Source organism: Pelophylax lessonae, assembly GCF_965119305.1.
Source record: "Pelophylax lessonae genome assembly, chromosome: 10".
Classification (NCBI taxonomy): domain Eukaryota; kingdom Metazoa; phylum Chordata; class Amphibia; order Anura; family Ranidae; genus Pelophylax; species Pelophylax lessonae.
Window position 1 is genome coordinate 93217047 of NC_138777.1, and position 23000 is coordinate 93240046.

The 23000-nt window shown below is 48.5% G+C and overlaps 1 protein-coding gene across 1 annotated transcript in view; it reads left to right on the top strand.

Moving 5' to 3' along the window:
- The first annotated feature begins 12484 nt into the window (after positions 1 to 12484).
- Positions 12485 to 23000, top strand: part of SLC25A45 (solute carrier family 25 member 45) — a 66669-nt gene continuing 56153 nt past the window's right edge. The window contains exon 1 of the mRNA XM_082269706.1: positions 12485 to 12594. Coding sequence (XP_082125832.1) covers positions 12558 to 12594 — 37 coding nt within the window. The 5' untranslated portion in view covers positions 12485 to 12557. The remainder of the gene's footprint in view (positions 12595 to 23000) is intronic.

A 23000-nucleotide genomic window follows, 5' to 3' on the forward strand; every position in this document is an offset into this window, starting at 1 on the left:
TGTGAAAAGCAAACAAATGGACATTTGAGTGTCTGCTGTAGGATCAGCAGTGTCGGCCCAACAGTAGGTTGGGAAGACTTCTTAGGTAGGTTCCAGCGTGAGAAGGTAGCCGCCCACAGAGGCAAGGATTTATTTTGTCTTTTATTTTATTTTGGCTGTTTTGATGCTTGCAATTGTGTTAAGTAAATTGCATGAATAAATCAGTCTTGTTTTCAACCTCTAATCGGCTATCTCTCTGTGAAAACGCACCCCCAAAGGGGTCATCCACGCCTACCACCGAGCTAATCCCTCACACTAGCTTAGGAGTAGGCTGGCTTTTCCCTGGTTGGGGCTGCGGTCTCAGCCTTCTTTCTTCTTTTTATTTTTCTCTCTAGAAAAGTATTTTTTCCTTAAAAGATAGCTTTTTATTTGTTCCTGCGCTTAGTTAGTCGGACTTTGGAAGACTACAGCGTTTGCGGAGCTGGGAATCACACTCATTATTCTAGAGCCTTACGGAATCCCAGCCTGCCATCGAGCATTAGCAGGTTATTGGTTCGCCCAGGCCTCGCAAACGACTATGTCCCTGACCTCAGGGTCGAGCCTGCAAAGTTGCTATCTTCGCCGGGATGTCTCAACTGCGGTACGCCCGCGTGTTGCTAGCGTCCCTTTCTGCTTACAGCACCACCACTGAGAGCGGGAGGCTTCCTGTCACAGAGCGGTACCCACGTTTTCGCTGGACCGGTGAGTACCATGCTACCCCTCTGTCTCTGGCATTGTCTGTCGGGGTGTGTATGTGGGCCCTCTGTTTTATGGGGATGGCAGTTCGGTATGGGTTCTGTAATGTCCCCCTCATGTCTGTAGGGGCTGTTCCTGTGTGTCCCTTCCCGGTCCCTGCGGTGGCGCTGTGGCGGTTCCACCGCTGTATGGGAGGGTTGCGGGGGTCTTCTATGTCCCTGAGGTGCTTGTGCAACTATTTGGGGAACAGTACATGTTGTGTGGGGACCCCAATCGGCGAGAAACCGCGCGGCCGCCATTTTAGGTGTGGGCAGGCTGTTTGGCCTCATTGTGAGGGCAGAAGCCATTTTCTACTATGCTGTTGGCGCCGATCAGGCGCCATCTTTAGTGTGAGCAAAATGTCCTTATGTGGACAGCGGCCATTTTCCCAGAGCTTTTCCCATAGACTTGTATTGGCAACCATTTTCTTGTGGCTCAGGGCTGGGTCTGCCTCTAGAGGCGTGAGGTCACTTCCTCTTTCTTCACATTCAGATAGATTTAGCAGCGTGGCAAGTATAGCACACTGTGGGGGGGGGGCTTCCTGGCCTGCATTCCTGCTAGCATTCTTTTTTTTGCAGTTTCCTGTAGCACAGGACTTGCTCTGCTTTTGCGGTGCAGACCACGGGGTTCACCGATTTAAAGGGCCAGCGTCATTTAAATTGAGATTGCTATTATGGAGTCCCAGGATAGCAAATTCCCCCCAGATCTGGTAGAGGGTTCAGGTACTCCTAAATCCTCTGCTATAGTCTCCCTTACTGCTGCACTTGCAACTTTAGCGTCAAAAGTGGATCTGTTGATGTCTGACTGGGCTTCTAAGAAAAGGCCCATGCCCTTTCAGTCTTCGGATTCAGAGCCAGATTTTGTTGCCACGGACAGCGTACCCCCTGAGAGGTCTCAGTCGGATGTGGAGGAGGAGGATTCCTCCTCCGGATCAGCACGGGACCGCGCTGCGGTGTCCGCGCTGCGGTGTCCGTGCTTGTTAGCTCTGTGAAAGACACTTTAAATTTGGATGATGAGCCCCACCTGTCGGGTAAGCGGTCTTCCTTTGGGACCCGCAAAGCCCAAAAATCGGGTCAGGTTTTTCCTTGTCCCGCAGAGTTTCACGATACCATGAATGAACAATGGCGTCATTTGAAACGTAATTTTGTGGTGCCAAAGAGATTTCAGTACCGATATCCCTTTGCGGATCCGGTGGATTCTCGCTGGATTGCGGCTCCTAAGGTGGACCACACTGTGTCCAGGTTAAATAATGCCACTTTAATGCCCGCGGAGGATTCTCCGGTGTTTAAAGATCTGGATAGGCGGGTGGAAACTTTCCCGCCACATCTATCTGGTAGCGGGTTTCTTGCTGAAACCCGTGTTCGCTTCGGTAATGGTCTCTCAGGCTGTTGTGGAGTGGGCCAAGGCGCTTAAGCGCACTCTGATTGCTGACTCCGCCTCTCTGACTGTTCTGGAGATGGTGGATCAAATGGGTCAGGCTGTTTTATACCTGTGTGACGTGGCCTTAGATGAGGCCCCTTTAGTCACACGTCTTTCAGCGGTCGCAGTTGGTTGATGTCTTGGCATCAGCGGATGCCTCTTTTGGCCGCAAAGTTTTGAGTGCGGCAGTGCCTTAGGGGAGACAGGGTAATTTTGGTCTGTCTCCTCCTGTTGGGGTTTTTCCCCTTTTTATTTGTTTTCCTGGGTTTTCGCTCCTGTTGAGATTTCTTGTTGCCCAGTGTTTACCTTTCGGGTTCAGAAAAGGTTCCTTTCTCTGACCTGGGTGCTGTGTTTCTTGACGGTTGCGTTTTCCCACCCCTCACATCTACACTGCTTTGGGACATCACAGACGTGCAGATTTTATGAGTGGGCGGCGACTGTCAGAGATCGTAAGAGAAAATTTAATTTTTGTAAGAACTTACCGTAAAATTCTTTTCTCTGAGTCCTCTGACAGTCGCCGCCCCTCTTTTGGGGTTCGTGGATCTCTATACTGCTTGCTACCAAACTAAATTGGGAATGAAGCTAGCTGGGGGTATTGACCATAGGGACAGCCCCCTGTAGGTGTGTCTTTACAAAGTTTTTGTGAATATTCTAACAAAATCCTCTGCCTAGCTTACTGCTGTGGAGAAGGCCAATACCCAGACGTGCAGATTGTATGAGTGGGCGGCGACTGTCAGAGGACTCAGAGAAAAGAATTTTACGGTAAGTTCTTACAAAAAATTCTATTTTCTTAAAACCCCCCTTCACACTGCAGTCTCCAGCCCCCCTTCACATTCCAATCCTCACCCCCTTTGTAGAACCCCATCCCCCTTCATATCACTCCTTTACATTTCTGCCCTGCCTCTTTGATATCACCGCTCTTTCCCCCTTTACATTAGCAGTGCCCTCTTCCCTGTGCTACCTTACACAGGGCAGCGTGGCTGACATCGGAGGCACAGCAGCTGACATCGGAAGTGCAGCAGAGGGATGGATGGAGGGCGGGACCTTCCCCAGGTAACTGATTGGTTGCTAGAATACAGGGCAGTTCTAGCAACCAATCAGTTAACTCTACCAGCCCCCGTCCTCCGTGAATCACTGCGCTGCTCCTCCGATGTCAGCTCTGTAAAGACAGAGCTGCAGCGGTGACGGCAGAGGGAACATAAACAGATCCTAAATGGCGCGACCGCTGCGGGGCCAGACGGAACATTGATTGGGTCTGGACTTGGCCCGCGGGCCGCCATTTAGTGATGCCTGGTCTAGAGGATCTCAGAATGAGCATATACTTACCTAATCTGCTGAACATCCAAGCGCAAGATCAGTCCCCACCGCTCCTGCTTCCCTGCATGCTAGCAGTCTTGTGAATGGACTGTTTCTGATGTCATCTAATCCATAGACCACTGGACGCGGATGAGTGCGGTTTTCTGAAGGATTGGATAAGTATAGCCTTTGGGTGCGCCCCTAGACAAAACGAGCAGTTAACCAATGCAATGCTGGCACAGCCCCATTCCACAGGAGAACATTTTTTTAAGGATTATGCTTTAAAAGAAAAATGTCTATCAATTGCTGTCCCACCCAGACAGGAAAGTAACATATTTTACACCATGGTAGTTTTCTTCAGAGAAGTAGAGTTTCTAATGTCAGAGATTCAGATAATAATTTTAATTATTTAATGAAAAGAAAATGGTGCAAGAAATGTTTACAACAAAGATATTACAAAACTTACGTAAGTAATATGGTTAAACGTGAAAAGTACTAAAGTGAAGTATACCTGGTTTTCAGTAAAGTGCATTGTTTGAATCACTTGATCATTAAATCCAGTCTGGTGTTGCAAGAGTCACTGATCCTCATAAATTACTTAATTTGTAATATAGTTGTGTTTGGTGTCTACCTTCTCCTACATGAATATAACCACTTTTTAGGAGGGTAACTCCATTAACGTAGGAATTATGGAATGTACTGTATATGTAAATCTATAAAGTTTGATCAGATTCAGTTATAGGTCAGCGTAGGTCATAATTCTAGTCTCATAGTTGTGTATTCTTAACCATTGGTCCATTTACAATATGATGATATACTGGTTTAGCTGAGACTGCCTTCACTTTGCAAATTTTTAGTCCATGGGTCAATGCTTTTGTTATCTGTTGTTATTGTCCGTAAACATGAAGATATTTTTAGGGACGGTACAACAGAGATATCAATCCTGTGTGCTGCTCATGCTTAGTAGCACTCATGTTATAGACGGCACTGAGAAAAAATCTGAAAAAACTCAGGGCAATGGCTGTTCCTCTGCACCAGAGCAAAATCATATATTGACAAAGCTCCCTTCCTCTAATTTTAGTTCACTCAGGCTCTCAACAGACAGTCTGTCTGACTAAGGCAGATTTCAGCTATGTCTGATTTCTTTGGAAAACCTGCTGCCATTCTAGAATTTTGGTTCCCAAAGCCCAAAAGAGCTTTTCTGTCTCTCACCATCTTAATCTATTCAGGAGTATGACCTTGAACCCGTTTAATCCTCAGAGGTTCAACTTTCAGACTCTCAGGTCAACGAGACATCCCACAACTTGTTTCTGCTTGAGGGTGCTGAGTAATATATTAACCTCCTTCAAGCCAGATCCATTTTTCTCAGTTCCAGTGAAAACCCTTGCACATCAACATTCTAATGATGTGGAACAAACGGATACCCTCACTGGATCACCAACTACTGCTGTCCAGCAAGGCAAAAATTATCCTGGCATGGTGATTCTCCAACTTAGCCCTAGAATCTTGGAAACTGTTTCTTCCCCTAATGACCAACGCAAGCGTAAAAGGCTGGGGCAATGTCTACAATCTGCTGATTATTGAGGGAATGTGGTCCCACAGCAGTCAATTCTCCCCATTAACAATCTGGAATTGAGAGCCATAGGAATGACTCTTCTTCTCTGGGCCCCTCTTCTACATGCTCACCCAGTCAGGGTTGAGTTGGACAATTCCATGGCTGTGGCCTTTATAAACCCCAAGGGAGTACCAGATGTTAGGCAGCCCTGAAAGAAGCAAGCCTGATCCTCTCTTGGGTGGAGAAACACATTCCAGCTCTCTCTGCTATCTACATACTGGGAAGAGATCTTTCTGATCCTATGCTCGAAATGGAGAACCCCAAATAATGGACATCATTGCCTTCAAATTCAGCTAAAAACTAGGCATGCTTATTGCCAGGTCCAGTGATCCCCTGGCTCTCAACGTGGATGCCCTGGTGATTCATTGGTCCACGTTCAGACTGGTTTATGCATTCCCTCCATTGTTGAGGATTCTTCCTCGACTACTCTATAAGTTAGAAGAATGGATTCTGGTGAGCCTCGTCACTCCAGATTGGATTAGGAAAACTTGATATACAGAAATACACAGGCTCCTGGCAGATAAGCCTTGGCCTTTTGTAAACAAGACAGACTTTCTGTCACAAGGCCCTCTGTTCCTTGCTTCTCAGTCACTGGCTTTAACAGCATAACTGTTGAAACCAAGGTTCTAAAAGGTTATGGCTTGAGGGTGTCCCATGGTCTGTTTTCTGTACTCTATGATTAAGATCATGGGAATTTTGACTTACCTGTAAATTCCATATCAGGTCCTCTGTCTCTCCTTATTGCTTGCTACTAAACTAAACTGGAGTCCCGCAGAGTGGGTAGAATTATATGAGGGTGCACTGGGGCATTCCCAGCAAAGCATTTACCGGTGTCTAATTACTGGGGACTTTCCCAGCAAAGCATTTGCCAATTTCCAATCATCTGAAGATAGTGGCATATAACCCATGGTCTATGATTACAAGTCCATTGTTCTGTACTGTACTCTAAGAATTGACACATTCCCATAAAAATTCCCATTTCTCTTACGTCCTCCGACAGTCGCCGCCTCCCCTAAGTCATCACAATGGGGTATTGTCCACCTGTCCGTAGGACCAGCTAGGCATATAGACTTAGTCAAAAGATAAAAAGCATTAGCATATACACACCCACGGGGGCTGTCCCATCTGGCCAATACCCCCCCTGCATCACCACTCCCAACTCAGTTTTAATCTGCCTAGCATCAGGACTAGTTAGGCTCTCCTTGTGCTGGGGCTTTAGTCTCAGCCTTCCTGATCTTTTATTTGATTTTCTTTGAAAATGTCAGTTTTTTTTCTCTCACTTTACTAGCTGTTTATTTTGTCGGCTTTAGTGTTCGTTTAGTCTTCGCATGCAGATGGATCATGCGGTGCTGGGATTCGGGCTGGCCGCCCTGGTTCTCCAGGGCACTGAGGGTCAGATGGACCCCCAGCCGCCATCGAGCGTTTAGCTATGGTTTGCCCTGGCACTAAGAACGACCCATCCCTGTTCGCTGCAGGGATGCAGCCGTGAGGTGGCTACCTCACAGGACTCGTCTGCGCTGCTGCAGCCTCATGTCCCTGGCTCACGGCACTCCCAGTCAGATGAGGACAGAGGTTTATCCGTGCATAGAGGCTTCCCCACGCCATCGGGTACAGGTAAGTACTTTTCTGTGTGGGGCCTCTGTCTGGGGTGGCAGTCTGTGTTGCTGTGTGTCCCCATGTCTGTGCCTGTGTGACTCCCTGTGCGATCCCTGCGGGGTTCGTTTTTGTACAGATATGTCTGATTGCTGGGGGTCCCTGTCCCTGTGTCACCTTTGCGCGGTCCACCATGTTTTTTGCTATGCACACTGTGTGGCCCCTCTGGGGCGAGTATACCGCTAGTTTTTGGCGCCATCCGCCGCCATTTTAGGGGCGGGAGAACGATCGGTTCGGCCGCATGTCGGCGGCCATTTTAGTGAAGCCTCCTATGCTTCCCTATGGGGCAGCCATTTTCCCTGAGGTCTGGCTTATAGCCAGCCCCTCCCAACAGCATTCCCTTTTTTCTCTGCGACAGCACAGGCACAGGTAGCAACGATCTGCTGGCTGTGCAGTGTATCCCTCTCAGTCTTCTTCTGCATACTGCTTCTGGCTCAGTTTTTCTTTCTCCTTTGGGGGTCTTCATTGCTGTGACAGTAGCGGTGGGCTGCGCACTCTGCAGCGCTATTTAAGGGGACAGTACACTGATTTTTTGCACTGTAATTTTTTACTGTATTGAGCCATGGATTCTCAGGAAAACAAGTTTCCTCCAGCTTTGGTGGGGGGCCCCAGTTCTCCTGTGGCCCCGCTGCGACCTGATCTGGCTGCTGTAGTTGCAACTTTAGTGGCAAATGTGGAAATGCTGATGTCTGAACGGGCTGCGAGAAAACGGCCCAGGCTGTCTCTCTCTTCTGATTCAGATGGGGATATGGCTGATGCTGCTGCTGCTGCGAGCATGCCCTTTTCAGGGTCCCGCTCATCCCTGGACCCCCCGGGGTCTGAGGGGGAGGCTGAAATTGAGGGTGTTGACACATCCTCCCCAGGGTCCCCTGATGAACGGGCGACCATGGATGAGTTAATTGTTTTCTGTAAAAGAAACTTTGCATTTAGAGGGTGAGCCCGATCCTCCGGGCATTGTGTCCTCTTTTGGGACGCGCAGAACCCGCAAGTCTGCGCAGGTTTTTCCCTGCCCAGCTGCTTTTCATTACACTGTTAATGAAATGTGGCGCACGTTAAAACGTCCGTTTCGTGGTGCCTAGTCGGTTCAAATTGCTTTAAAGGCGTCACGGGGGGCAAGAGCACTATTCTGCCCCAGAACCCGAAGAACAAGTCCTTCCGAGGCAAGTGGGGTTCTGCGCCTAGGTCTAATCAGGGGTCCTTTTGTGCCTTTCGGAACCAATCCATGGGCAAGCCTTTCAAGGCCCAGGGCAACCAGAGGAAGCCCTGGGCGGGTAAGCAGAAAGCCAGCAATGCCGGCTCGGCGGGACACTCCGCCTCTGCCTGAATGGGCGCCCTCACCCATTTCTGGGGTGGGGGGACGTTTGCGCGGTTTCCTCAAAACCTTGGCTGCTCCGGATATCGGACAGGTGGGTCCAGGAAATCGTTCGATCAGGATGCAAGATCGAATTCCTTTCAAGGCCGGCAGACAGATTCTTTCCCTCCAATCTCCATCTGCTTCCGGGGCGTCTGCAGGATTTGCATCGGGCAGTGCAGGACCTGCTTGCTCAGGGAATGGTTGTCCCGGTGCATCATCGGGACAGGTTTCGGGGTTTTTATTCAAATCTGTTCACTGTGCCCAGGAAAGTGGGCAAAGTGCGTCCTATTCTGGACCTGAAAGCACTGAACCGCTTCGTGCGAGTTCGAAGGTTTCGAATGGAGTCTCTCCGTTCGGTTGTGGCCTCCTTGAGGCCGGGAGAATTCCTGGCTTTGATAGATCTGAAGGATGCGTACCTGCACGTCCCCATTTTCGAGGGTCATCAGCGGTACCTTTGGTTTGCTATTGCACAGGACCACTACCAGTTTGTGGCGTTACCTTTCGGTCTCGCTTCGGCACAAAGGGTGTTTACCAAGGTGTTGGTACCGGTCCTGGGCCTGCTACGGGCCCAGGGCATTGTGGTCCTGGGGTACCTGGACGATCTGCTTCTGAGATCGAGAGCCAGCCAGGACCTTGTGCGCGATCTGTCCATCACGGTACAGACGCTCCAGGAGTTCGGATGGGCCATCAACGTTCAGGAATCTGCGTTGTCTCCGTCGCTTCGCCTTCCCTATCGGGGAATGGTTCTGGACTTTGCTCAGGCAAAGGTATTCTTGCCGGAGGACAGCTCCGGACTTTGCGGGACGTACTCGGGTCCCTCGGGGACAATCCGTCCTCGTCACTCAGGACCTGCATGCGGGGCCTGGGGTTGATGGTGTCGACCTTCGAGGCGATTCCCTTTGCCCAGTTCCACACGCGGGCTCTCCAGACGGAGATCCTGGCCAGGTGGGACAGACTTCCTCAGTCCTTGGATCTGGATGTCTCCTTGAGTCGCCGGACCAGATTGACTCTTCTGTGGTGGATCCAGTCCCCGTCGGTGGAGGAAGGCAAGTCCTTCCGCCCTGTGGTGTGGACAGTGGCTACCACGGACGCCAGCCTGTTGGGCTGGGGTGGAGTCCTGGGCATCCTATCTGCCCAGGGCACTTGGTCGGAGGAGGAATCCTCCCTCCCGATAAATGTACTGGAACTAAGAGCGATACATTCCGGGTGTGAAAAATTGGCAGGCCGACTATCTGAGCCACCAGACCCTGGACCAGGGGGAATGGTCCCTTCACCTGGAGGTCTTTCAGATGCTGTGTGCGAATTGGGGATCCCCAGATGTGGATCTGTTCGCATCCCGGCTACACCGAAAGGTGGAAAGCTTCGTGGCAAGACCGCGCGATCCGTTGGCGGACGCCTCGGATGCGTTGGTAGCCCCTTGGCATCAGTATCGTCTGCTGTGCGCCTTTCCTCCGATTCAGTTGCTATCCCTGTTCCTTCGCAGATTGGCCTCGGAACCGCACATGGTGATTCTGGTGGCACCGGACTGGCCTCGCCGGTCCTGGTATGCCGACGTTGTTCGCCTGGCGGTGGCACCTTCATGGCGCCTGCCTCTGCGGGAAGATCTCCTGTCTCAAGGTCCGATCTTCCATCCTGATTTACAGTCGCTGGCTTTAACGGCCTGGCTGTTGAGGCCCAGGTCTTGAAGGACAAGGGTCTATCCTCTGAGGTTATTCTTACCTTGATCAAGGCTAGGAAATCTTCCTCTGGTAAGATCTATTACCTGGAAGGCCTACTTCACCTGGTGTGAGTCCAGGGGTTTTTTCCCTCGTTCTTACTCGGGGTCGAGAATCTTGGCTTTCCTCCAGTCTGGAGTGGATCAGCGCCTGGCGCTGGCCACAATAAAGGGCCAGGTGTCAGCACTGGCGGTCCTTTTCCAACGCCCTGTGGCGTCTCGTTCCTTGGTACGCACATTCATTCAAGGTGTGCGACATTTGGCTCCTCCCAGGAAGGGGCCTTTACCTCCATGGGACCTGAACTTGGTCCTGTCCGCGTTGCAGCGGGCTCCCTTTGAGTATATCAGGGAGATCTCGTTGCCTCTGCTGTCGAAGAAAGTTGCTTTTCTTGTGGCGATCACTTCGGCTTGCAGAGTGTCGGAGCTGGCGGCGTTGTCTTGCCACTTCCCTTACTTGATAATTCACAGGGATGAGGTGGTTTTGCGACCGCCCCCATCCTTCCTTCTCAAGGTGATCTCGGATTATCACCTTAATGAGGACATTGTCCTGCCTTCGCTTTGTTCGAAGACAATACATCCAAAGGAGATTGCCTCGCATTCCTTGGATGTTGTCAGGGCGATCAGGGTTTACCTGTCATCTACGGAGTCTTTTCGGAAGACGGATTCCCTCTTTGTCCTTCCTGAGGGACCTCGGAAGGGCGTGGCTGCGTCCGCAGCGACTATTGCTGAGTGGATCAGACAGACCATTGAACAGGCTTACGCCTTGACAGAACGGGTTCCGCCCTTCCCTGTTAGGGCGCCCTCTACCAGGTTTTTGAGTACTTTCTGGACCTATTGGCATCAGGCCGCAGTGGCCCAGGTGTGCAAGGCGGCGACTTGGTCGTCGGTGCACACGTTTTTTTCCAAGTTCTACAAAGTAGACGTTCTGGCATCAGCTGATGCTTCTTTTGGCCGCAAAGTTCTCAGTGCGGCTGTGCCATGATGATGTACCCTTGAGTTTTTTTCTTTGGGTCCCTGGCTGTTGGCATTTGCTTTCCTGGGCTGTTGCTCCTGTTGAGCTTGTTTTTTTCTCTGTTGCCCAGTTGGTTCTTACAGTGCATGTAAGATTCCTTTCTCTGATGTGGGTACTGCGTTGCCTTTTCTACGGTTGCGTCTCCCACCCCTCATGTCTATACTGATTTGGGACATCCCCATTGTGATGACTTAGAGGAGGCGGCGACTGTCGGAGGACGTAAGAGAAAACGGAATTTTTGTAAAATCTTACCGTAAAATTCCTTTCTCTGAGTCCTCCGACAGTCGCCGCCCCCGTCTTATTACCTACTGCTATGCTACCAAACTGAGTTGGGAGTGGTGATGCAGGGGGGTATTGGCCAGATGGGACAGCCCCCGTGGGTGTGTATATGCTAATGCTTTTTGTCTTTTGACTAAGTCTATATGCCTAGCTGGTCCTACGGACAGGTGGACAATACCTCATTGTGATGACTTAGAGGAGGCGGCGACTGTCGGAGGACTCAGAGAAAGGAATTTTAAGGTAAGATTTTACAAAAATTCCATTTTTGTAGGGTGTTGCATTAACCACTTGCTGCCAAATCATGTACATGGACGTGATTGACTGCAAGTGGTTATACCGGGGGTTATGACTGCAGCTGTTAGCCATTACCCAAGTATTTTCTTTTAGTGCCGGTGAAGCTCTACTTAGCCGCTAAATTGCTTTTACAGGCGCCCCCTTCGCCACCCTCCGATGCCTCTCCGGGCTCTCCCATCCTGGTGGGCAGTCCAGCATCTGATCTGGCGGTTGTGCCAGCTTATAATAGAGGTGACCGAAGACCAGATCATCCCCTATGGTCTAGGAGACTGAAAGCGATGAGCATTTTTGTCACTTCCGGTTTCCTCAGATGTAAACTAAGCCATATTTAAACAGTGAAAGCATCTGATCACACAGGGATCGAGCTTTTAAAGGCAGAGGAGACATCTGGGGTCTAAGACCCCAGATCTCTCCAAAAAGAGTACCTCTCACTGCCTATTGCTGCCTATTTGGCTGAGTCAGCTAATCAGGAGAGAGAGGGGGCGGGACCAAACCACGCTCAGTGTCTGAATGGACTGTGGGGGCACGGAGCACTGAAGAGGGACTCGAGAAGAGAAGGATCCAGGCCACTCTGCACAAGTCCACTGTACAGAGCAGGTAAGTATAACATGTTTGTTATTTTTTTCTATAGAAAAAAAAAGAGAATTTACATTCACTTTAAGGAATCCTTCACACTTTGAATGGAAAATGACCAGCCTCAAAGCATGAAAAAAACTTACTTGCACTATTTTTGACAATGCAGAGCACCACAACATGAAGCATTTACATCTGTTCCTTGTGGTGTGCTATAGTGCAGTTTTTTTTGCCGCATGTGTGCACTGTGGTGCCTTTTTAAAACAAACCTCTTTATTTCATAATTTTGTTAATTAAAAATGAAAACTTTGTTTTGTCAGTGATCGATATGTACCATGTGGCCATTATCTATCAGAAAAGAAAATCCGTTAAGCAGTTTACAGTGCTCCTAGTGAACAGGTATGTGGTTAATATTGCTGTTAACACTGCCATACAGTAGTTTTTGTAGTCATTAGCCAATTCCACTTATTCAGATGTATTTACTTAACTGTCCACTTGCTAGTTAAAGGTTACACAAAGTCAAAGTTCAACATGTTTGCCCGTGGTGTAGATTTTCTTCTAAAGGTGAAAGTCACATTTTCCTGGAGATCTTACTATGTCGTTTACTGAATTCATTGCTGGGTGGATTTCAGGTAAAATATATATTGCTCAATTGTTCATGTTACTATGTGTATGCGTTTTTATGGCAGAAATACAAATAGCAAAGGTCTTTGTATTAATTAGTAGAATGCCTTTGTATTCTTTGCATTGCTCTGCACTACAGAGATAATTGCAGTGCTGTGGTACACTGTACAGGTAGGAAGGCTTTGTTAGTACTCATTGAGAAATGTGTGCAAATGTCTCTTATCAAAATAAGAAGGGTCATCTGGGTAAATGCCATTTTACACACACATTTCCAGGGAGCATTGCCTGAAATCTCCCTATTTGTAAGATGTACTCCAGTCACTTCTGTGACGTTTTATTTAGGTTGGCCAGAACTAATAACCCGTGAAACTCAGTAAAGCAAACAGTGTTCACAGCCAGGTGTTCTGATTCAGCAGAAACTGTGTGTTTTTAAATACTCATTTGAACTTTATTGGAAAAGTGTTTACTTGGTGGAAAATATCAGGAGCATTGATTTTTTTTTTCCTGGGGGTTCAGCCTTGGGCATCTAAAGAAAAGCAATTATTCAGCATGTGCAGTGCACTGTGGCAAAATTGTGCTGTCAACGGAGGGGGTTAAAACTTGAGCCCACACACTGTGTACATGGTAACATATGACACAGTTCCTTTATTTAAAAATATTCTTTAATTACTGTGCCAAAAGCAGGAGTCTGGGATCAGGAGTGAATAACAAAGGGTGCGGAGGGGTCAGAAATGCGAACACATAGAATGCAGGGCTCAGGAGTGGGAAAGGCAACGAGTCAGTAGACAGAGTACAACAAAGTGTCTGCCACCCCAAGCCAAAATCCCCCCTAGCATTGATCAACCTGACCCTAGTAAAGATCACCAGCTCCAGTATAGATGAACCCCCCCCCCCCGACCCCATTCCCAGTACAGATGTACAGATTGCCCTCCTTAGTAAAGCCCCCTCCCTCTCCTAGTGTAGCTTTCCCTTTCCATAGAAGTACAGCTTCCTCCAAGTGAAGCTCTCCTCCATCCAGGAAATCAACTTGCCAGACCAGGCAGAGTCCTCCCTTAACTGCTTTAGGTGACTAGAGCTTAGGAGGAGCTAAAGTGAGCCAACCACTCTGAACTGTCTGTCTTGGAGTTTTAAGAGGTGACAGGAATGCAATGGCCGCTGCAGTGCTTCGGGTACTCAGTGCTAGTTGCAGCTCTGTGGGTGCTCTGAGAGGGAAATTTCAACCTCCCCCCATTCTCCCCCTTCTTATCTATACCCCTTGACAACATTCAGAACGTTGGACCTCTTACCAATGTACCCTGCCACAAGTATTATTACCTGAAGGTCTAAAAACCAGAAAACCGTTTTTGCTAACCAAGTCATTAACAAAAGTCGACATGGGTACTGAGGCAAAGGAATTTTCCACAATAATACATTTTAATTTCGAAAATCATTAATATTTGGGTGTAAGATTGTAAATCCCAATCTTTACCAGTAGATGGGGATTTTTAGTACAGAGGAGAGTCACTGTTGTGGAAAAAAAAATCCCTTGTAGATTATCGTCATGTGTTAATGAAGCAATGTTTATTTTTTATTTGCATTTGAGCAAATGAGGAAGTGAGTCAACACAGTCCTTTCACCAATTTAATGAGGCAGAAAGGTACCCCTCCTTGCATTTACCCATTTTGAGCACTGATGATTAGCACTGAGCTGGCTAGAAACTACAGATCAGAGCTTGAGAAACAGATTAACCAGTGCAGATCAAGCTATTTTTGTAACTTGTACGCATTATGAAAATTGAAGTTCAAATTAAGGTAAATTAACATATATATATAGAATGGGTAAGGATTAGATCCCCTGTGAATTGTTTTATTGTTATCTTTGTCTCCATTAGGGAGATTTATCCCTCCGTTTGCACTGGTGACCATTTTTACTGAATAAGAAAGGCAGGGGACATCCAAAATTTTAGTTGTCCCCAGGACAACAGGTAGGGAGAAATCTTCCAATAGGGACACCAGTCTAGGATGGGAATTTACCTCACTTCAAGAATTGTTTTCAAACTTCCTGAGACCTGTTGTGTCTCTGGGACAGGAAGTAAAGGGTTTTTTTTTTTTTTTTTTTACCAGTGGCACCCCCTGGCAGGGGTTTTAACCTTTTTCTACTTTATAGGAACAAAAAAGGCTTGACTATACGTACTGTTTCCGCCTGCACAACGGCGGATACTCTCTAGTTCCAAGAGGACATACCTATATCAGGGGTTGACAAATTTTCTTTGAATCTAGGAAAAAGTTAGGAGCCAGTTTTTCAAATCAGCTGCCCGGGGCCCAGAACAAAAAGAAAGCAAGAAAGAAATAAAAGGGAAAGAAATGGAAAGAAGAGAAAAAAAGAAAGAGGAAAAAGAGGAGAGGGAGGTAGAGCAGGGGAGATGGGGGGGGGGGGGGGTGAGAGAGAGAAAAGGAAAGAGGGGAAGGGGAGAGAGGGAGGGAGTTGGAGGGTGGGAGAGAGTGAAAGTCTCAGGCAAATGTGTTGATGTACAGTGAGGTCCCCTCAGCTCTGTGGTGTGTACAGAGGAATCCTCCAGAGGTGTGGCACTCCCCCACCTCCACCTTCCTCACATACACCCAGAAAATGGCCTGCTTGGCTCCCCCACACATGTGTCTATTCTCCCACACTAAACTGTGCCCCCCAACTAGTTGTAGGTGGTGCCCTTCCCTCAGCCACGGCAGGATGGGCTCAGTCTGCATTCCCACCTCCCCCAGGGGCTGAGGAAGCAGTGACACACAGGCAGGCTGGAGCAGTGGTATGCGGAGCGGCTGACACATTAAATTCTGTGCAGAACCAAGGCCTGGTGCACCATTTCCCCCCGTCACACACCACTCAGCAACGGACCCAGCACTCTTACCTGATGTCAGATAGATGTGTGCCAGGTGACCGCAACGAGGAGAGCTGACGGTGGCAGAAGTCGAGCAGTGCGTCCTATGGATGTGCTGAAAGTGGAGAAGAGGCAGCCGATTCTGATTGGTCAGCGCCGTCCATGTGACGTGCTGACCAATTAAAATGCCTCGTCAGTACACAGAGAATTATGGATAGGAGCCGCGGGGATTTCAGATCTCTGCATCAGCGAAGCGGCGTCCCGATGCCTGACAGCAAATGGCTGAAATCCTAGGCGCCCGGACTACGTTTCTAGTCGCTAATGCGACCTGGCGCCTGGGAATTGTCGAGCCCTGCCTATATGTCCTCCTGCACGTGCAGCTGCATGATCTGTGAAAACTTGTTAAAATGACGACTTAGTAGGCGACCAGCATGATTTTTATTGCAGAAGAGACATAATCCCCTGCCTGCTGTCACACTGAGATTTACTAAGTTTTCACTAAGAATCAAGTCGGATCCAGTGAGAACTACAATCAACTGCCGGATTGGTTGACGCATTGGATATCCTAGATCCTTATGGTCTTCATAGTCCGGCCAGCGAAAGCAACCCGACCGCAGCTCTGCGCTAGGTCGGCCGCGACATAGCCCCACTGGATGGGGACTGGCGAGCGAGTCAAGCGTCTCGCGAGGATGCATAGCCCTGGTCACATCCTGAGTGGAAGCGTACCTCTGGCCCACAGCACCCCCATTCCAAGATGGTGCAGTGGTCTGTCCAGAGTGGTGCCTGCCCAGTTCCAAGGTGTGGGTAGTAGTGTCCCCTCCTTCCATCTGGTGAATTCTCGGGGTGGACAGGTGCCCCTCCCCGGGTTGGTAAGCCCTCAATGTGACCTTCCTTCCCAAATGATGCTCCCCCTCACTAATGGGGTCTCCCTGCACATACTGTACATCCTCATCTAGCTCCCCCCCTCAGTTCCTTCCCCCAGGATGGCCATGCTATCTACATGTGTTGGGGTGGTATGCGGTGATGGGGCCTGGGGGGGGGGTGGGGGTCACCAGTTTCAGGGCAAAATGATTCTGGTGCTGGCTGCATGTACCTGGGGGTCCCGGGAGTCGCGTGGGTGCTGCCGTTTTTCCGTGAATGGCTTCTATTGGTATCGGTGGCCATGTTTGTGTAGCTCAGCTGCCATGTTTTGGTAGTTTCCAATTGATTTCAATGCAGCAGCCTTTTTACTTGTAGCCTGTGGAGCGGTGATTCAGCGGAGGGCCTCTAGTGGCAATGCATGCGTTTCCTCTTCCTCTCTGATTGCCGCAAGGCATTCAGCTTGGCATTCCATGTCCCTCCTGAGTTGGTAGTGGTGAGTCTGTGGGTGTGCAAGCTCCCTCTTTCTGCTATAGCAGCGTTGTTTGTACCTGTGGTGCCACTGGTGCTGTGGTGGGGGGTATTTTCACAGCGATTTTATTCCAGATTTTGTTAGGGGTCCCCGGGTAACCATGGAGTCCTTGGAGCAGGTGTTACCACCTGACCCACTCTCAGAAGCTGCGGAACCCTCTGGGTCTCAGTCGGCCCTGGCGTAGGCGAGGAGCACTATTGATTCGTGGCATTACCCTTTGGTCTCGCCTCAGCTCCCCGGGTGTTCACAAAAGTTTTAGCCCCTGTTGTAGCCTTGCTCAGGCAGGTGGGGATCTTGGTACTGGGATACCTCGACGACCTTCTTCTGTGAGCAGAATCTCCGACTGTCTTAAAAGACGATTTGGATATCACTGTGCGAACCTAGCAAGAGTTCGGCTGGAAACTGAATTTGCAAAAATCGGCTCCGATGCCAACCAACAAACTGGACTACCTGGGCCTGACTCTAGATTCAACCTCATCCTGGGTGTTTCTTCAGGAGGCAAAACTACTGAAGTTGCAGCAAGTGAGTTGGTTCCTGTTATCCAACCGGCAGTCGTTTCTCAGGACTTGCATGCAAGTGCTGGGCTTGATGGTCTCCACTTTCGAGGCGGTTCTGTTTGCTCTGTTCCTTACCAGACTTCTGTAAAAGGAGATTCTTGCCAAATGGAACAAGAATCCATGGTCCCTAGACAATCTGATACTGTTGAGCCGGGGTACGAGGGGGTCCTTGATATGGTGGCTCCGCTCCCTGGCGCTTTGACAGGGAAAAACCTTTCTCCCCCTGTACTGGACAGTGGTCACCACAGTTTGGAGGGCACACAGTACATTACTTGGTGTGAGACTTGAGGGGTTTCCCCCTGTTCCTTTTCGGTGTCTCGTCTTTTGGAGTTTCTCCAAAGAGGTTTAGTTCAGCGTTTGGCCCTGGGCACCATCAAGGGCCAGACTTCCGCTTTGGCAATTTTTTTTCAATGCCTGTTGGCCACCAATTCCTTGGTTCACACTTCGTTCAGGGGGTACACCACCTGGCTCCTCTGGTACGGTCCCCGATGCCTCTGCGGAACCCTAATCTGGTGCTGTCGGTTGTTCAAAAACCACCTTTTAAATATATTTGTGAACTTCTCTTGCTTGCTTTGTCACAGAAGGTGGCCTTCCTGGTGGCTATTACTTCTGCACTTAGAGTGTCGGAGTTGGCTGCGTTGTCCTGTCAGTCATCTTACCTAGTGGTTCAGAGGGACAAAGTGGTGCTACGTCCTTGCCAGTTATTCCTTCCTAAGGCCATCTCTGGTTTTCATTTAAATGAAGACATTGTGTTGCCTTCCTTGTGTCCTAAGCCTAAGTATCCTAGAGAGATTGCCTTACATTCCCTGGATGTGGTCCGGGCAATCGGTGTACCTGGCCACGACTGAGTCGATTCAGTAATCGGATTCCTTGTTTGGTCTTACGGATGGATCTCGTAAGGGGCATGCCGCATCTTCTGCGACCACTTCCAGATGGATCAGGCAGATGGTGGTGCAGGCCTTTTCCATTAAAGTGGAGTTCCACCCATTTTTGGAACTTTAGATCTTTGTAATCCCCTTTAAAATGGCTTTTACCAATGGAAACTTTTTTTTTTTTTTTTTTGCTAGTAAATACCTTAATTTTGGCTTTATTCCTCCTCTCCTCACTTCCTGGTCCGATCGGCGATGACGTCATTCGGCGATCCGCAGTGTCTGCTGGGATGTATTCTACTTGCAGTAGCTGTATCTGTACTGAGCCGTGCCTGCCCCGCCTCCGCCCCGCCTCCTCTCATTGAATTGCATTGTATGAATGTATTAAGGCTGTTCTCTGCCCAGCCTCCGCCCCGCCTCCTCTCATTGAATTGCATTGTATGAATGTATTAAGGCTGTTCTCTGCCCAGCCTCCGCCCCGCCTCCTCTCATTGAATTGCATTGTATGAATGTATTAAGGCTGTTCTCTGCCCCGCCTCCGCCCCGCCTCCTCTCATTGAATTGCATTGTATGAATGTATTAAGGCTGTTCTCTGCCCAGCCTCCGCCCCGCCTCCTCTCATTGAGTTGTATTGAGAGGAGGCGGGGCGGAGGCTGGGCAGAAAACAGCCTTAATACATTCATACAATGCAATTCAATGAGAGGAGGCGGGGCGGAGGCTGGGCAGAGAACGGCCTTAATACATTCATACAATGCAATTCAATGAGAGGAGGCGGGGCGGAGGCGGGGCAGGCACGGCTCAGTACAGATACAGCTACTGCAAGTAGAATACATCCCAGCAGACACTGCGGATCGCCGAATGACGTCATCGCCGATCGGACCAGGAAGTGAGGAGAGGAGGAATAAAGCCAAAATTAAGGTATTTACTAGCAAAAAAAAAAAAAAAAAGTTTCCATTGGTAAAAGCCATTTTAAAGGGGATTACAAAGATCTATGTATTCCAACCTATTAAAAATGGGTGGAACTCCGCTTTAAGTGACAGGTTCCTCCTTTCCCTGTTAAGGCACATTCTATGAGGGCGCTTAGTGCCTCCTGGGCCTTCCGTCATCTGGCGTCGGTAGTTCAGGTTTGCAAGGCGACCACCTGGTTGTCTGTGCACACCTTCACAAAATTTTACAAGAGGGATGTATTTGCATCTGCGGATGCTGCTTTTGGCCGCAAAGTTTTGCAGGCTGCTGTTGCAGAGGCTCAAGTCTCTTGAGGGTGTATTTTTTTTTTTTTTTGGGTAGATGAACTGAAATTGTTTCTGATTGAGCTCTTGGTTTCCTTGGTTGGCTACGTTTAGCTTTTTTTGGGGAAATATGTTTATTGCTGTGTTTAACCCATCCCTCATGTTGACACTGCTTTGAAATGTCCCAAGGGTCAAAATAGATATGGAGCTGTGTCCGTCAATGAATGAAAGCAAAAAACTGATTTTTGTCTTACCGTAAAATCCTTTTCTCTGATGTTCATTGATGGACACAGCACCCACCCCTCTGTTGAGTTGGGTTATGTATTCTTATATAGTTCTATACCAGGAAGTGGGAGTATAACCCCTAGGATTGCCCTATAGGCGTAGTCAATTATTTTCCACCTATTGTCCTACTCCTGTAGGGGCAGCATAACCCAAGGGTCAAATAAGATATGGATAAGGATTTGATGGTATTCGCCTTCACTAATGGGTAACGGCGCCCTTTGCAGGAGCAAGGCTAGGCAGATAATTGATTATTAGGTTAATACAAAAAAACTTTTATACCTTGGCACGCCACTAGGGGGCCATCCCTCAGCCATTATCCTGAACCCAATCTGACATTACCTCAGTTTTAAGCTGCCTAGCTAAGGAGCTGGTTAGGTCTTTCTACTGGGACCGCGTGTCTCAGCTTTCTTTATGTTTTTTTCTGAATTCATGTGTTTTTCTTTACACAATAGATTTTTATTTCTCTCACTATCACTAGTTAGTCAGGGATTCCTTTCCTGGAGGACTACAAGTGACTGCAGAGCTGGGCCTCGGACTGGGTATTATAGATCCTTATGGAGTCCCAGCCTGCCAACGAGCGTCGCAGGCTACTGGTACGCCCAGGCCTCGCAACGACAGTGCCTCCGAATGGGGACGAGCCTGCGGAGCTGTGCCTTCGCTGAGGGTGTCTCAACCCGGATCGTCTGCGTGTTGCCAGCATCCTTCCTTGGCTGACGGCACCCCCACTGAGGGTGGGCGGTCTCCCGTATCTGAGCGGTGCCCGCTTCCTGGACTGGTGAGTACTGATACCCCCTTGTCCCTGGGGACGTTTGGGGGGTTGAGGGCCCACTCTTAGGGGATAGCAGGGCTGGTGGTCTCTGTAGGATCCCCCTTCTGGCCGGGTTGTTGGTTCTCCCTCCCTCCCTGCCAAAATGCATTTGTACACTTTTTTTGCCGCCATTTGGAGCGGCCGCCATGTTTTATGATGTGCAGATTCTAAGCTCTGTGTGAGGACAGCAGCCATGTTAGGATTCTGCACATGCTTCCGATCGGGCGCCATCTTGGATGTGGGCCAATGCCTAGTAAGGGCAAGCGGCCATTTTCCCTATGACATTTTTCATTGAGTTTCAATAGGCACCTTTTGTCTGGGCTCGAGGGCTGGGCCTCTAGCGATGTGAGGTCACTTCCTCGTTCTTCACACTTTCTCCTGTGTAAAAATGTGCTGACGAGGCGGTGACCGGAGCTGACGAGATCGACTGGGGTGAGCTGCCGCGGTGTACGGGCTGCATGTCTGCTAAAGGGCTGGTGTGCTGGTGTGCTGGATGACATCTTGTGGATACGCTGCTTGGTGCCGTACTCTGGAAAAATACAGGAGCAGACCTGGCTACTAGTAGCAGCAGCAGCCACCGCACTGCTTATACTGGCTGGTTTTTCTATCCCCCTGAGGACGCTAATAAAGCAGTGAGTAATGCTTAAAAAGGATATAGGTCCCTCTTCAAGTATTTAAAAGGCTCCCTTTCTGCCTTTCTACCCTTTTTTTTTTTTTTTTTACAACTCAAGTGCACTCCATATTATACCTCCAGCCTCCCATATCAAACATTTTTTATTTTTTTTTTTTCGCATAGTACGGGACTATATAGTAAATTACCTAGCAAACTATTGTACACATAAAGTTAAGCGAGAGATATAAATACCGTATGCAATAAAATTAATAAAGCAGATTGGATTGGATTGGATTGGATTGGATGGGCCTAAAACCTTCCGAATTTTCCAGCTATATTATACTAAGGAAGGGGAGAGGTGGGGGGAAAGAAAGGGACTGGGACGTTTGACTACTTTTTTCTCCCTTTTTGCCCCCCTTTTACCCCCCCTCCCTTTTTTCTTTTTTTGGGAGGAATGCCCAAAAATAAAGGGGGTGTACAGACACGCCGTGCAGTCGTGACATCACCGTCTAAGTCTACAGTAACTATGGCGTCTCAGACCGAACAGACAACAGTGATCAGGGAAGTAGAACCGCCTGCAAGTTTAGAGACACTCATGCATGCCATAGTAGACTGTAAGACGGCTCTGACTTCTAAAATTGATTGTGTACAATCAGATATTGGACTTATCCGTAAAGATATGGACAATTTCCGAGATAGAGTTACCGAGATGGAAATGCGGGTTTCAGAAGTAGAAGACACACAGAAAGGTTATAACTCGGATGTTCAGCTGCTCAAAGCCAGGGTTAAGCAGCTGGAAATACGAGCAGAAGATGCAGAAAACCGCAATCGTAGGAATAACTTACGGATTATAGGTCTTCCGGAGGGGTCCGAGGGTGCAAACCCGGTGACCTTTATTGAACACTTCCGACCATTCTTCCAGAAGCTAAATTCTCTGCTTTTTTTTCAGTGATACGTGCACATCGGATACCAGGGAAGCGAGGGCCTCCTGGCTCTCCTCCACGCACCTTTATTTTGAGGTTCCTTCATTATGGTGACCGAGACACTGTGTTACGAGCAGCCCGCTCTCAGGGTGAAGTGAAATACGAGGGTGGTAAACTTTTTATTTTTCCAGATTATTCTGTTGAAACACAGCGTCAGAGGAAGTCATTTGATCAAGCCCGTTCTAAGTTAAGAGAAAGGGGGTTGAAATATAGTACTCTGTTTCCAGCTAAATTGCGGGTACAAGATGGTGAACATGTGCGTCTCTTTTCTTCCCCAAAAGAGGTATTATCCTGGCTTGAGACATACAAATAAGACTGAAACTGAACTTTTTTTTTTTTTTGTTTTTCCTTTTTTTTTTTTTTTTTTCTCCTTCCTCTTGGTCTGTCATAGTTTGCTTTCCCAAATTTTACATGACAGCTGGGTGAATCAAGATACAAGTTTTTCTTTTCCTTCGTCCTTTTTGAACGCCGGAGTCTTCTCCCCCCCCCCTTTTTTTTTTTTTTTTTCCTAAGGGGGGGGGGTAATATAGCGCCTTTTTTTGACACTTACCCCCTAGGGTGGACTATGAGGTCCGCGGTGGGTGGGATACAAACCCTCTCCAATTTTGGGGAGATGGGTGGGGTGGGGGGGATGGGGATGTTTGAATCATTACTCTGTTATTGTATTTATTGTATTTTTCAGTTGTTTTCCCTTTTTTTTTTTTTTTTTTTTTTTTTTTTTTTTTTTTCCTATACTGTTATTATGTTGTATACATTGTTTTATGAGTGGATATGGAATCTTTAAGGGTGATTTTTTGGAACACTAGAGGTTTGAATTCCCCGCAGAAACGCT